Below are 13249 nucleotides of genomic sequence, written 5' to 3' on the forward strand. Positions count from 1 at the left end.
ACAAAACAGAATTCCTTGTCACTTACCATGTTTCTGGAACAAGAAGGAGAGGAAGGCTGTCCAAACACTTTGCTTTTCCCTTCTGGTCCTGAAGCTCATTTCTGCCCTTACATTGAGCATCACTCCTCTGCTGTGAGCTGTTCACATTAAGTCTATGCTTTTGTGAGTCACTTGAAAGCATTTTCATTGTAGTAGACACCCTTCCATGTAGCTGAATGGAAAGGAGTAAGCAACAAAACAGGGTGATTAGTGCCCTTGTTAATTTATAAGGTCAGAAAATATATTATTGCTTTTTTTTTTCCTTTTTAGAATTTATGAGTAGTTTTGGTGCTGTGCAATTGTACAATTGTAGGATTGTAAGTTAATTTCATAGTGCCTGACAATAATTTCATGTGACTGAAATATTGTTGTAATGCAGGATAATATTAGCTGCTTTTGCTTTCTCCCATCTCCCATCTTTTTTTATACTAGAGAAGCATAGATTAGTTGTTATTTGTAAGCTGAAAACCTGGCATTTATTTCATAAGCATGCATCTCTGTTAATATTACGTAAATGGGGGGAAATACAACAGGGAGCTTTCATGAGTATATCAGAAGTAGTAGGAAAGAGGAGTCAAGTCAGGACACAAAGCAGCTCTTTGCTTTCAAGGCTGGGAAGAGTAAAGATGCAACCAAAACCGATACGCCAGGTATCTGTCCTGTCCATTCAATTCACTTATTGCCAGTCACTAAAGGGAAAACAACATGCCCATCTCTCTCCTCAGACAGAAATATTTAACCGACTATTGATTTGATGCGCACATCAAGGCTTCTGTTTTCCTTCATGCTGCTATTAACTCTTAATAGCAGCAACTGTTATTTTGTTGTTATTTTTTGGTTTGTGGGGTTTTTGTTTTTGTTTTAAATCATGGATATTGGTACTGTTTCCTGCATCTTCTCCATGTTAAAGGGAAACAAAACAAGCTTCTCTTTCTGAAAATTATTGTTGTCTGTTGGGAAACAGCAATCAGTGATTGGTGTTTTTGTACCCTAAGCAGCTGTCACATGATGAAGTAACAGGGCAGCAGGAATTGAAAGCTTTACTTCGCTGGCGACGACTCAGAGATGAGGTGCAGAACTCTGAAGAAGAGCTGCAAGTTTTAAGGTAACAATATGACAGTGTAATCTTTGCTTTTGCGTGTTCTCTCTCTCCTGTTTTCCACCATTTTCTCCCTTCAAAGGATAGGCATCCAAATCATCTGATTAAATCCACTGCATTTCCTTATTTCCTTCTGAAGAAAAAAGAAAAGTCAAATTAAATTGAGTAGGTTATTCATCTTCTGTATAATGCAATTGCTTTTCTCTTTGTTATAGAAAGCTTTCAGAACCCATGGGATTTAGCTTGATATAAAATGTCTGTAAGCAGTTTACAAGAGCCTCTATTCAGGGGAAAAAAAAAGGCCATTTCCTGAACAAAGTTCACTGTTTGAAGCTGTAACAGATTCACTTTCTGTGGCTCAAGACAAGCACATACAGGAGTACGGTATCTAACTGCCAAGCTGAATGAAGATTTAAAAAACAAAGGAAAAAGCATAATGAACTATATAAATCTTCGTTCTCTTTAGAAATGACTAATGATACTATTTAAACAAGATTTTGGTCTTTAGGTACCAGATGCTGAGCTCAAGGCTTCTTCCTACATAGCTAAAGACATTAGATAAAAAAAAGATTCTTGCTTTGCTAATGATTAATAATCTGGGCTGTTCTGATTGGTGTCTTGGGAATTTGCCATAGTCTTTTTATCTTGAGTGGCTGCCTAACATCTCCTGTGCTTGTCTCTCCACAGTCTTTGACCAAGAAAAACAAGTTTACTAATCCTAACTCAAATTAGCCCTACACTGACCAAATCACGGAAGTACAGGGACAGATTTCAAGAGATTATGTAGACCGTTCCCCTACCCTGAAATACAGGCAGTGTACTCAGACCATCTTAAGCAGGTTTTTTTGCTAACAAGTTCTTTGAAACCTCCAATAAAAAAGTTTCCACCTAGCTAAGCTGTTTTAGTGTTAACAGTTAAAAATTGCTTCCTAATGCACAGTTGAAATACTGTTTATTTCAAATAACGTAGATTTCTTCTTTTCTTTCACCAAGTGGAACTGAAGAACAAATTGATCCCCATCTTCTATATAATCAACTTCTAAATGTTTTTGGAAGTCTGTTGCCGTTTCATTCATTTTGAGGTCTGCCCTTCTTTTTGTGCTTTCCCAGTAGGACCTAAAAGCCTTTTATATTTGGGCAGTGTTGACCAACATAGAAATTCCTGTCTATGGCCTCATGTCATCTGAAAATGCGTCACCAACTTTGCATAACTGTAGCCTTTCATTGACCTGTTTTACTTCATGTTTGTTGATGAATTGTGTATCCTACGTGTAAGCAGAGTCAGTGAAGTTATATATTTGCAAGTGTGCAATCTGATGATAGGTGTAAATACAAAAGCAAGCCTTATCACTAGCTGTCATATAGCTGCTACCAAAACAACTACTGATTGACAGACTCTGGGGTTTTTGTTTGTTTGTTTTAAAATTGGAACGTTGGTTCATGTGATATGAGGCTTATCTGGATGTATGGTTCCATTTTCAACATTAGGGAATCACATTTGTCATCTTTTGCGTTAATTATGTAGTTGTTACTTTTAATAAAATGTGTATGTGGTGTAAATTTTTAAAATAATTTTTCTAAGGGCCAAAATACCCTTTGTAGTTTGAAACTCAGGAAGGATTGATTTATCTTGAAATTGAAACTTAAGCTTTCTGTTGACTTCCACAGTTAGTAGACATAAGTCTCTGTAATAAGCATGCTTCTTACCATTTGCATAGTGGTATTCTCAATGTTAATACAAAAGAATGACAAATTTTTTCTTGTTTGAAAAATATGCCTGTAATATACACTTCAGGAGAGGAACATGACGCCAGCTTGGGATTCTGGCAATCTCTTCCTCTCTGATGTTTCTAGTTTCCTGTGGTTGCCTTTAAGGACTTTCCACTGGTTTCAGTCAGATATAAATATTCTCTACTATTTTTGTGGCAGGGACTTGAATAAGTTCTCTCTTTGCATGTTTACTGTTTTTTTTTCTTTTCTTCTCCCTTCTGAAAGTATGTCCATGTGCTTTCCCGAATTGGTATGTAAGAGAGGAAATTTCAGTCTTGGCACTGCACTGGGTTTTGAGTCTGTACTGAGGCTTGTGCTGGTTCAGGCTTGTGTTTTTATACAAGGATATTAAAATTACGTGATAACTGTTTGTTACTTCTTGCCAATTATGTCAGGAAGAAAAAAATCAGCCAACCCACTCTTCCCAAGCATAAGCTTATTCTTCAATTACTTTTTTGTTTCCTGCTGGATGATCATACGATTTTCTGTGCTTTCTCCTGACAGCAGGAAAACCCTGCCCAAAACTTGTCAGCTGATCCTATTAACTTTTGATCCAGCAAATGAATACCTGTTCAGACTAGGTGAAAGCCACTCAGCAAAGTGATTGTCAGCGTGATGTTTCTTCTTATTATGGATATTTGATGTTATGTTATAGTAGCATCTCATAAGCTACCTGTGAAAAAAGAAGTCAGGTATGAAAGAAATAGGTAAGTGTCTTTTCAGCAGGCAGCAGCTCTGAAAGGCAGCACCAGCAAATCTTAGTATTGAAGAACGAATTTGTGGCACTGTAGTGCTCATACAGGATAAGACTTCAGACAGAATCCTGTGTATTTTCTCACAGAGTTTGAAGCAAACCTGCAGGGATAAAAGCACCTGTGAAATATGTCCTGCCACTCATTCTGCTGGCAAGCATCAACACCAGCATTCTCATCCAGTCTCTCTTGTTATGAAAGCAAAGAAGACTAGAGAACTCCATTTCATTCTGTGGAATAAAGCTGGTGTTGAGATTGTTTCATGCCCTGGCCCTTATGACTGAACTTCAGCTTGTGATTCTTCATTAAGACAAACCAGTGTTGATATCTAATTCTAAATTTGTCTCTGAGTTCTACTTGCATCAAGCCCATTTTCCTCCTGAAGTAATTCTCTCTGACTGCTCTGTAGGTGTTTAAAGAGTTTTATTCTATCACACTGATAGGAAATGTGCCTTTCTGATGGTCTCTTGTGGTCTCTTTATGACTACCTAGCACATCAGAGCATTTAGTTACCAAGGACTTGCTGGTGAATTGTACTTTTACTTTGTACAATGTACTTCTCTGCCTGGCAAAAAAAAAAAAAAAAAGCAGCATCTTTTGCTTCCTTCAGAAATTTGCCAGTATCTAAAATGTGCCAGGTAGCAGCTTGCATACCTTCAATCAGCTTGCCTTTAGCATTATGCCTAGCTTCATCAGCTACGTTAGATGCCAGGTTTTGTACGTCAGTGTAAAACTTTCCATCTCTGTACATTCAATGTGTTGTAAATATACTAAGCATTGCTTTAAAATAGTGTGCTGAAGTACTGACAGCAGAGGACAGGGTAACTTTCTGAATATTTACACTCTTTTGCAGACAACATCAGGGGTATATATACATCCTTTGCAAAAGGAAATTCTTCAGTACCATCATCCAGATGGGATACTGCTTTCTGGTCACCTACTAGGATCTACACAGACACAAAGTTGGAGGAGGAAGGAAGGAAGTATGGTTGCCTAATTTAGAATAATCGTGATTATGGGAAGTATTTCAGTTTAGTGTGGATCCTGTAGCCTGGGCTCAAATTCCATTTTTCAAAGTCTGGGCTATTTATTGTGAGAGAAATTAAGCAGTTTTGGCTTTTTATATATGCAGAGAACAATGAAAAGTCGCATATGGAATGCCAGTAAGCATTCCTTCCGGGAGACTGATCCAGAGTGGAAACAGGTGGACCTCTGCTCTTCTACAGTGGGTCTGCAATGGTTGCATTGTCTTGAAAAACTGGAGTTACCATAGGATAAGAAATCAGTTATTGATCTCCTCCTTTCAGTGCTGAAGGAAGATCTTCCTTGAAAGAAAATATGAACTATAGCATGGTAAAGGACTGTATTAGGAAAAGTGTAAAACTGAATCATCACTTTGTTTTTCCTATTTTATTTCAAACAGTTATATTTTGTCAAGATTTTACTGTGTGAAGTGAATTTCATATGCACAGGTCCTAAATGTAGTGCCTAAAGGGTAAAAAAAACAGCTTAGCATTCTGGACAAAACTCTAATAAGAAACCATTACACAGAAACAAAAAAGGAAGAATGTTTTCTTCAAAGCAGACATAGGTATGAAAGAAATTTGATCACATGGATTAGCTTATGAGAAGTGTGTGAGTGATGTGGTTTGAAGAATCCTGCACTGCTGTGGCCTGTGTTGCCCCTATTCTGTAGAAGTCGGGGGAAAGATGTTTGGTTTCCAAGACTGGCCATTTCAAAATCCACACTTAGAATTGGAGAGGTTGTTTCAGTCACAGGGTTAGGCTCCTAAGACAGACATCTGTTGTCAGACCACTGTTAGCTGTGATGTTTTCTGGATGGAAGAAATAAAACTAGGGGGATCTTTGGTACTATGCCTGTGAAGGCACTGCTTATAAGTGAAGAAAAAATATTAGCATAGCTTCTCTTTAGTTTTCACTCTGTGCTCATAAGAGCCTAGAAGTCCTCCAAACTTTTACTGCTGTAGATTTCTGGCATACCAGGTGCGGTATTACATTTTAAAATCAGGCAGTGAAGAAGCAGTTTTATTCTAGACATTATTGTCTTTAAACCCCAAACCTCTGTGTGTGTGAAAGGGTTGCTCTTTTAAAACAAACTTCAACTACTTTTCTTCCAACCCCAAACAGCAAAAATGAAAAACAGAACATTATTTCTTCTGCAGTGTATTGCATGCAGATGAAATAGGTTATTCTTGCAAGTATAGTTGTGTAAGCTGTTAAGCCGATGTTCAGGTATAAAAAGAGAAATCTCTAGTTGAACATAATGACTTCAATATCCTTCCCTTTCCCTTTCCCTTTCCCTTTCCCTTTCCCTTTCCCTTTCCCTTTCCCTTTCCCTTTCCCTTTCCTTCCCTATGTCTTTTTTTGTTTGTTTCTCTTTGTTCATAATGTGTCCGTGCACTGTAGAATGGCATGAAATATGATGTCATGCTGGCAGTGAAAAGAGTACACCAACTTAGTGATGGATTTCATTTGTACCCCAGCTGTCTGGTCACCTATGTACAAAATTGCATTAAAAGTATGGAATTTGTTTGTTTGTTTGTTTGTCTAAGCCAAGTTATTTACTTAGGGTAAAGAAAAAGACTGAACTCTAGTCACAGGTGTCTAAAGTTATTATGTCATTCACAATGCTTTCAACTGTGAGAATGTGTAATGTATGAGTTACTTCTTTACCTACTTATCCAAGACTTAATTAGCATGTTACCATTTTAGGCCCAAAAAGGAGAGCACAGGAGAATTGAGTGAGTCTGGAGCATCTGTTATCAAACATGGTCTTAAAGCAGAAAAAATCTTCATGCAGGTTCACTATTTGAAGGTGAGTGTTGTCAACTAATTTTTATTGAAATTGCTTTGCTAATACAATAAAGACTTCTCCATCAGTGAATTCATAGCATCCTATTTGTTTCTGGCTTAATTTCTTGCAGGGTTATTTCCTTTTGCGGTCTCTGGCAAGGACAATAGGAGAGGCTTCATACCTTGCATGTTTACGAAAATTTGTCCATAAGTTCCATGGGCAGCTTGTCCTTTCTCAGGTACTATGCTTGGGGTTGTTCTTCACTTTCTGAAAAAACAAATGACCTAAACTTTTGGTTTGACTATCTAAATCACCACTTCTGGTTATGGTGAAAAGAGAGGGGCAATTGTAACCTGGCAATATTGGTGAAATTCCCACCTGCTAGAGAGCAGAACATTTTTTTCAGGGCGATACATAAATCAGACACCCTGCTAGTATCTAATAATGTAAACAATGGGTGATTTTTTTTTTAACCTTGATACTTTGAAAGGCCAATGTTCATAGGTCCTGATGTTCTCAAAGATAGGGTCATTTACCGTACTGGAATTGTCTCCTGTAGTCTTTTTAGCTCATGGGTTTTGGTTGTGATCAGTCAGTCTTTTCCCTGATACCTCTCTGTTTCTGATAGAGAAGAAACACAGAGTAGGAATGTAACTGAAAACTTCCATAAATCGTAACAGTGCGTGCACATTACATTTCTGACTTTATTTCCTGCCTCTCTGCATGCTGCTTCATTCAGTGCTTACAATTTCACAAGTCTTTCTAATGAGGACGGTCTCTTTCTCACCAAGTCAGAGTGATGTCCCCATCACTCTGTGACATTGCACCCACATGTATTACAGTGTTGTCACAGCCTCTGTATAGGTTTCCTCATCACGGTCCATACTCCCGTGCTTTCTAAAACATTCTGTTACTGAAGTATTACTCTAAAAGGGATGTTTAAGATGTGCTGCTTCTTTCTTTCAGTAGACTTTCTCTGACAGTGATACTATACAATGGCAGCCCATTCTTAAGAGCAGTTTTTCTCACAGAAGAGGATTTCTTCGTGGATTGGTGAAGGCTTGGTTGTAAAAAAAAACAATGTTGAATTAGGAATCGGAATCTGCCCTCCCTAAGACCAACTGCATATATTAACCACTTGAACTACAGACTTAGCTTGTTCTCTTGCTGGCGTAAATGGTGTATAATTATTCCATGCAAAGTAGAACAGCCTCAAAAGGAAAGATTGAACGAGTCACACCACAGTATATTGTACCATCTGTTACACAGAGAACCAACCGGGGGTTATAAATAGAAATTTACCTCCTTCTAGGTCTTTCTGAAAGAGTCCTGTAACCACTGGCTGTAGCATTAAAAGGGGGACTGTCTTGTCCTCCAGTGTTTTGTTTTGAGAAGGAAATTACATAGCTCTCTGAACCCAAAGTTCTAGGAAATCCTGTCATTGGTGATGAACCCAGCTTGCGCCATGGCACTGTAGCTTGTTGCTTCTGTAATGGTGTGAAGACAGCCATTCATGGGGGTGTCTGTGAACCAGGTCACTGAACTCATCATGATTAAAACCAGGATGGCACAAAAGGCCAACATGACAAATAGCTGGCATCACTAGAAGAGCAGTGTGATGAGAGTGAGGGGCAGGGGAAGAGAGAAGAGATGAGGTATGAGTGAATTTCTGAAACTTTTTTTTTTGCTGAAGTCCGTCTTTTCTGGAGTTATGGTTGAAATCTTTGAGGGGGTTCAGGATGGTAATAAATGTCTCCTTGCAACATAGAGTAAGGGCCTCTGATTTTGGGGTCTAACACTTTCCTGTTCCTTCCAGCCACAGTGATTCTTTGCTCATGTGCTTGCTGTTTTGAATGTCACTCTTACAGGGTGAGATGCATGCCCATATATCTTACAAATAGCTCACAGACCTATGGATTCTTTCGTACGTGAAGTCACCCAGAAGTCAGGCACAGCAGCTCTGTCCTGTGGAGGAATGTTTGGGGTGTCAAGGGAGTTAATGTTTCCACTGCTGCAGCTGTTTACTGTACCATGTTACTGAGAACCCTGAGCAGTTACATTTGGCATAGTGTGAAAAATGCCAGTGACTATATGAGCCTTGTCTACATTATGGTGTCCAAAATCATAAATATGATGCTTCACTATTACACAGCTGGAAACTTTCAAAAATTACAGCAATCATGAAACTGCTAAAAACATGAAGCAGCCCAGTGTTTTAAACTGGTGGTAAGAAAGGTGCTCTCATTTTGTTGAGGAAAAGTTAGCTTGTTGCTCCTGGTTGATGTAAGATTAGTTGTGTCAGTAGACTGTTTAAATGCTGCAAAATTCTTAGCACATTATACTATTAGTCATGATTGCATTGTAATTGAACTACCCATGTACTAGAGACTTCTCCTCTTGTCCAGCACTCTGCTATGAAATGTCAGTTTGTAGCTTATCTAACTCCAGTCTCATGAGATGAAATAAGGTATGTTGTTTCTGCACTCAAAAGCAACCATTTTGGTTATTGGATAAAAAATTGTTCAGTGTTTTTAGTTATTCAGGCAAGAGTAAGCGATGCTTTTATTTCTGGTTTCTTAGGCCACTTTTTATCTGAATATGTACAATATGTCCATAGCTACGTGCTTAATGTAGGTCAAAAAAAGATACTTTCCCTCATTTCAAGATACTTCATTTGGTGGAGAAAGAGCTGTGTACTATGTAACTTCTACTGTGTGCTTTTTGCAGTTTTACCCTCTTTCACAGCAGCCTAAATCCAGCTCCCATTGAAGTTGCTGGGAAGAGAATTTTAACATCATCCTGTTGTTTTGTCACTATGTTAAAAATGAAAAGGGGATAGGGCTATATCCAATTGTAAATGCATTTATTTTCTTTGTAAAAATCTTAACGGTTGTATTTATGTTCATGTCTGGTATAGGCAAATAAGCAATCACAGCAGGAATTGCAAATGCAGAAGCAATGAAGTCAAGTTAGTACAAAGTTTATTGTTCAAGTTCCTTCTTGAAAAAATATGCTGTCAGTGTTTAAATTAATAAAAGATTTAAAATAAATAGAGGTGCAAACGGTAAGTTTAAATATCATAGTGTTGTACTTTCAGCTTGTCCAAAATAATTGTAAAAGTTCCCAGCTTTAGGAGTTGTGGGGATGAGGGAAAGTAAAAACAGTGGAAATAATTGCCCATGTTCTGAATACCAGTCTTGTTTTCAGTGGTGTTTGTAGTATTTTTCCTCGATGGGAGCTGCAGGTGCAAGGAAATGACTTCAGATGTGAAACATTAATCAGTTTGCCTTTTTCCTTCATTTTGATTGCATGCTCAGTATGTTTTTAATAGTAGTTTTTGTTTATTTTAGTTGAGTTAGCAACAGACAAGTAAAGCAAGTCTGGAATCTTTGAGAAGGATTTAAAAAAAAAAATCTTCCATTTTTCTTTCTGTGAGAGAATTCACTTAGTAACTGCTTTGAATTAACTTTTAAAATAATGAATGGAGTGTTGCTGACTATAAATAAATAGAAAGGAGTGCAAGTTGGTGATATTCATAACACAGTTAAAGCTGTTCTTCAGTTTGATATTGAAATAAGAACACCTTGGGAATTGAATTGTTTGCAGACTTTTAAGTTTCATGTAGTTCTGTCTGCTGTAATAGTAACCCAAGGTCTGTAGTGTTCATCCATCTGAGAGAGTTACAATTTGCCATAGTGAAATGACAGTTAAGGAGGCAGCACTTCAAAAAAATCCTATTTTATGCTATTGATAAAAGTTTTTTAAAAAGGCAGATGTATGGATCCAAGCCCACTGTGTATGCACCTATATCAACATGTTCCTGCACACCGATTTGCATAGGCACATACCATTATCATAATTTTATAAAATTGGTATCTGCACACACAAATCACCATTCAACTATTAGCTTGTAGAACTCTTGTAACTAGAATTGGAAGTCTAAGCATGCAGTGTGCATGTATTTTGATGTTTCAACCTCTAGGATCTTATTTTTAGATAAAAGTTTAACTAAAAATTTGTCTCTGCAGTTTGGCCCCAGCTCTTCCATGCTTACTGACTTGTGAGCTTGAGTGAACAACTGTTGACATCAGTGGGGTATGGTGTGGACACTGGCACTGTCCCATCCACAGCAGCCTCTAGGACAGGGATCTTTGCTTTCTACACTCTCATGTGCTTGGAAAACAGAAATAGATGGGTCAGTTTTACTCAGATTGAGTAAGTTTCCTGTTCCAATTCTAGCAGAAATGAACATTTTCCTGCTTTTTTGTTAGCTATGCACCATGCAGCCTTCATTCAGTTTCCTTATATGTATGCATTATGAGACAACCTTTAATTACTACATGATCACTGTCCTTTTATTATTTTCTTTTCCAAAGACCTTTGCCTCATTTATGTAGAATAGGTGTTGCTCTCATATGAAGCAGCTGCTTGGTATTTTGTTCTCTGTTCGTTGTTCATAGGCACTTTATTTACCATGCAGTATGCTTTTCTTTCTGTTCAACTGTTTAAGTTCTAACAAGTGTAAGGCAATAAAAAAGACTGCTTCACTAGGTCAGACATTTTAACCTGAGATTAACTGTATTTAAAACGCTTCTGTATGTGACAATTGATTAATGTATGGATCAGTTAATTACAGTAAACATTTTGACAACCCATTGTGTTCCTATATAAAAATCTGACTAGCTTTAGGCCATATCTCTATTTCAGTACAAGTGTCTTGAAAGAATGAACATATGAAATACTGTGCTTGAAGTATAAGTAAGACTAGGTTAGTAAAAGTCATTAATGTCATATAAGGCAAGAATTTTTTTTATGAGAAAACTTTCTATTTCTTTTTTCTGATAACACTTTTTTCATAATCATGTAAGATAAAATGTGTATTTTAAAGGACAGAGAGATCAGAATGAAGTAAGGCTAGAAATAGAACTGGAGAAGAAAGCAGAGAGTAGTGAAGCTAAGAGGAGCCCAGTTGTTTTATAATCATGTAAAATACAGATGAGTGATTAAAAAGTCAGTTAATGTGTCACACATTTCAATGTCCAACAGTACAGTTGTATTAAAAAAACAAGTATCTTTTGGCATCATTTATCTCAACTATAAAGATCTTAAAAGAAGCAGTTAGTTTTACACATATAATTGTCTCCTATCAGGGAAGTGACCCATATATCTGAAAATGTCTTGGACCTTTCTGATAGATTTCACGAATCCTTCCCATAGCTGCTGAACTTACTAAGTCTTGAGCTTCAGTCTTTAGCTGTGGAGTATCTTTTTGCATTTCCACTTCTGTTACAGTAGTGTCTCACTCCTCTGCTGACCTAAAGTTTTTGTATTTGCCTAGGTTCCATTTAGCATCTTTCAAGTTTAAAATTACATGGTAGCTTCTTATGCAATATCATTTGATAGGAAAAAAGATAAATTCTTTAATTCTGATGAGGGCAAACTGACAAGGGAGCACTCCCAAAGCATGTGCCTTTTATTAGTGCTGAATCACACCTCCACCATTTGTTTGATTTAGTGAGATGTATTTTAAATAATCAGTCAGATGCACCTTACATATGATTTTCTGCTGGATAGTCTTAAACAGAAGTCCAAAGAATGATTGAGGGCTCTATGTAGAACCATTGATACATAATAGATCTAGTTCCTCATCTTTTCCTTAGGTATATATGTGTGTTCTTACATGTTTATACATGTAAAACAGAAGGAATCTGTGTTTAATTCAAATTTTTAGGTGGTGGTATATTTAGTATTTTTAGTGGGCAGTGAGAATTTGTGTAACTTCTAAAGAAATTGAAACATTTCAAGTGAATTTGAGACAACATAGGCTCTGGTGTCAAAGTATAAGGAGAAGGTGTGTTCAAGCTGCATGCCTTCACTTCCCTGCGGGTCTGGTTTGAATCTTCCCGTCAATAAAGTAAGGAGGAATGCCAACGCTTTGTTCAGTGAATTAAGTGACAGTCAACATACTTTTTCCAACTTATCTGGTCCCTGAATGGACTTATCTGCTCGGAGGTGTTTTGACGTGTAGGAAGATGGTTTTTGTGAAAGACCTGGGACCCTGACAGAAACCCTTTTACAAATATAGCTGGGGTGATTTAAGACTTGCTTCCCTTAGTTATTCACAGTATACCTAAGAGGACAAATTCAGTCTTGTTAGTATGGTCAGTTTACTAAGATTGGTTTGTGTGAAAGCACTGGACTGTGAATTTGGGCAGCTCAGGCAGGGATACAGGTTGCCTTCTGCTGCTGTGCTACACAGGGCCAATAACCCCTGTCAGAGAAATGCCGGGGAATGGCCGTCCAGGAGGCTGATGTCACCTTAAATATCCACAAGAAGATTTACCAGAAATCCTTGTCAGATCCTCATATGTGCTATGTTTTCTTGTTTACCACAATAGTCAGGCATTTTTCTTTAGGGAATTGCTAGTGATCTGAATGCAGTTCATTGGCATGGGGTAAATGGGCAACAAATTCTGCTTTTGACTGGAGCTAGTCAGTGGCTCCGTTGCCTGGGGCTTAAACTGTTAAGCTGTCTGGCTAATGATTGTTGCCTGATAATAGAGCATATAGCTGGGCAGTCTTGCCTACCCTTGGTAGGAAGTTGTCGTCTTTGGAGGGGCATTCTGGGCTTGTTACCAAAACGCCAAGAGAAGGATTTCAACATTTTGCTGATTTTGTTAAATAAAAGCCAGGAAGATGAATGGGGAGGGAACTCAAAATAAAGAGGATCCTAGCAAGGGTGCTCATTATTTATTTTTCCACCCAAAAGGGACA

At 37.7% G+C, this 13249-nt stretch overlaps 1 protein-coding gene across 11 annotated transcripts in view; it reads left to right on the forward strand.

Annotated features, from left to right (window-relative positions):
- AOPEP (aminopeptidase O (putative)) overlaps positions 1-13249 on the forward strand; it is a 209848-nt gene that overhangs the window by 87248 nt on the left and 109351 nt on the right. For 9 of the 11 annotated variants that reach the window (XM_072859722.1, XM_072859731.1, XM_072859719.1 and 6 more), the window contains exons 8-10: positions 1035-1144; positions 6394-6496; positions 6606-6713. In XM_072859722.1, coding sequence (XP_072715823.1) covers positions 1035-1144; positions 6394-6496; positions 6606-6713 — 321 coding nt within the window. The remainder of the gene's footprint in view (positions 1-1034; positions 1145-6393; positions 6497-6605; positions 6714-13249) is intronic. The other 2 variants (XM_072859726.1, XM_072859728.1) reach the window with 2 other exon arrangements.

This window comes from Ciconia boyciana, chromosome 4 (assembly GCF_034638445.1).
Source record: "Ciconia boyciana chromosome 4, ASM3463844v1, whole genome shotgun sequence".
NCBI lineage: Eukaryota > Metazoa > Chordata > Aves > Ciconiiformes > Ciconiidae > Ciconia > Ciconia boyciana.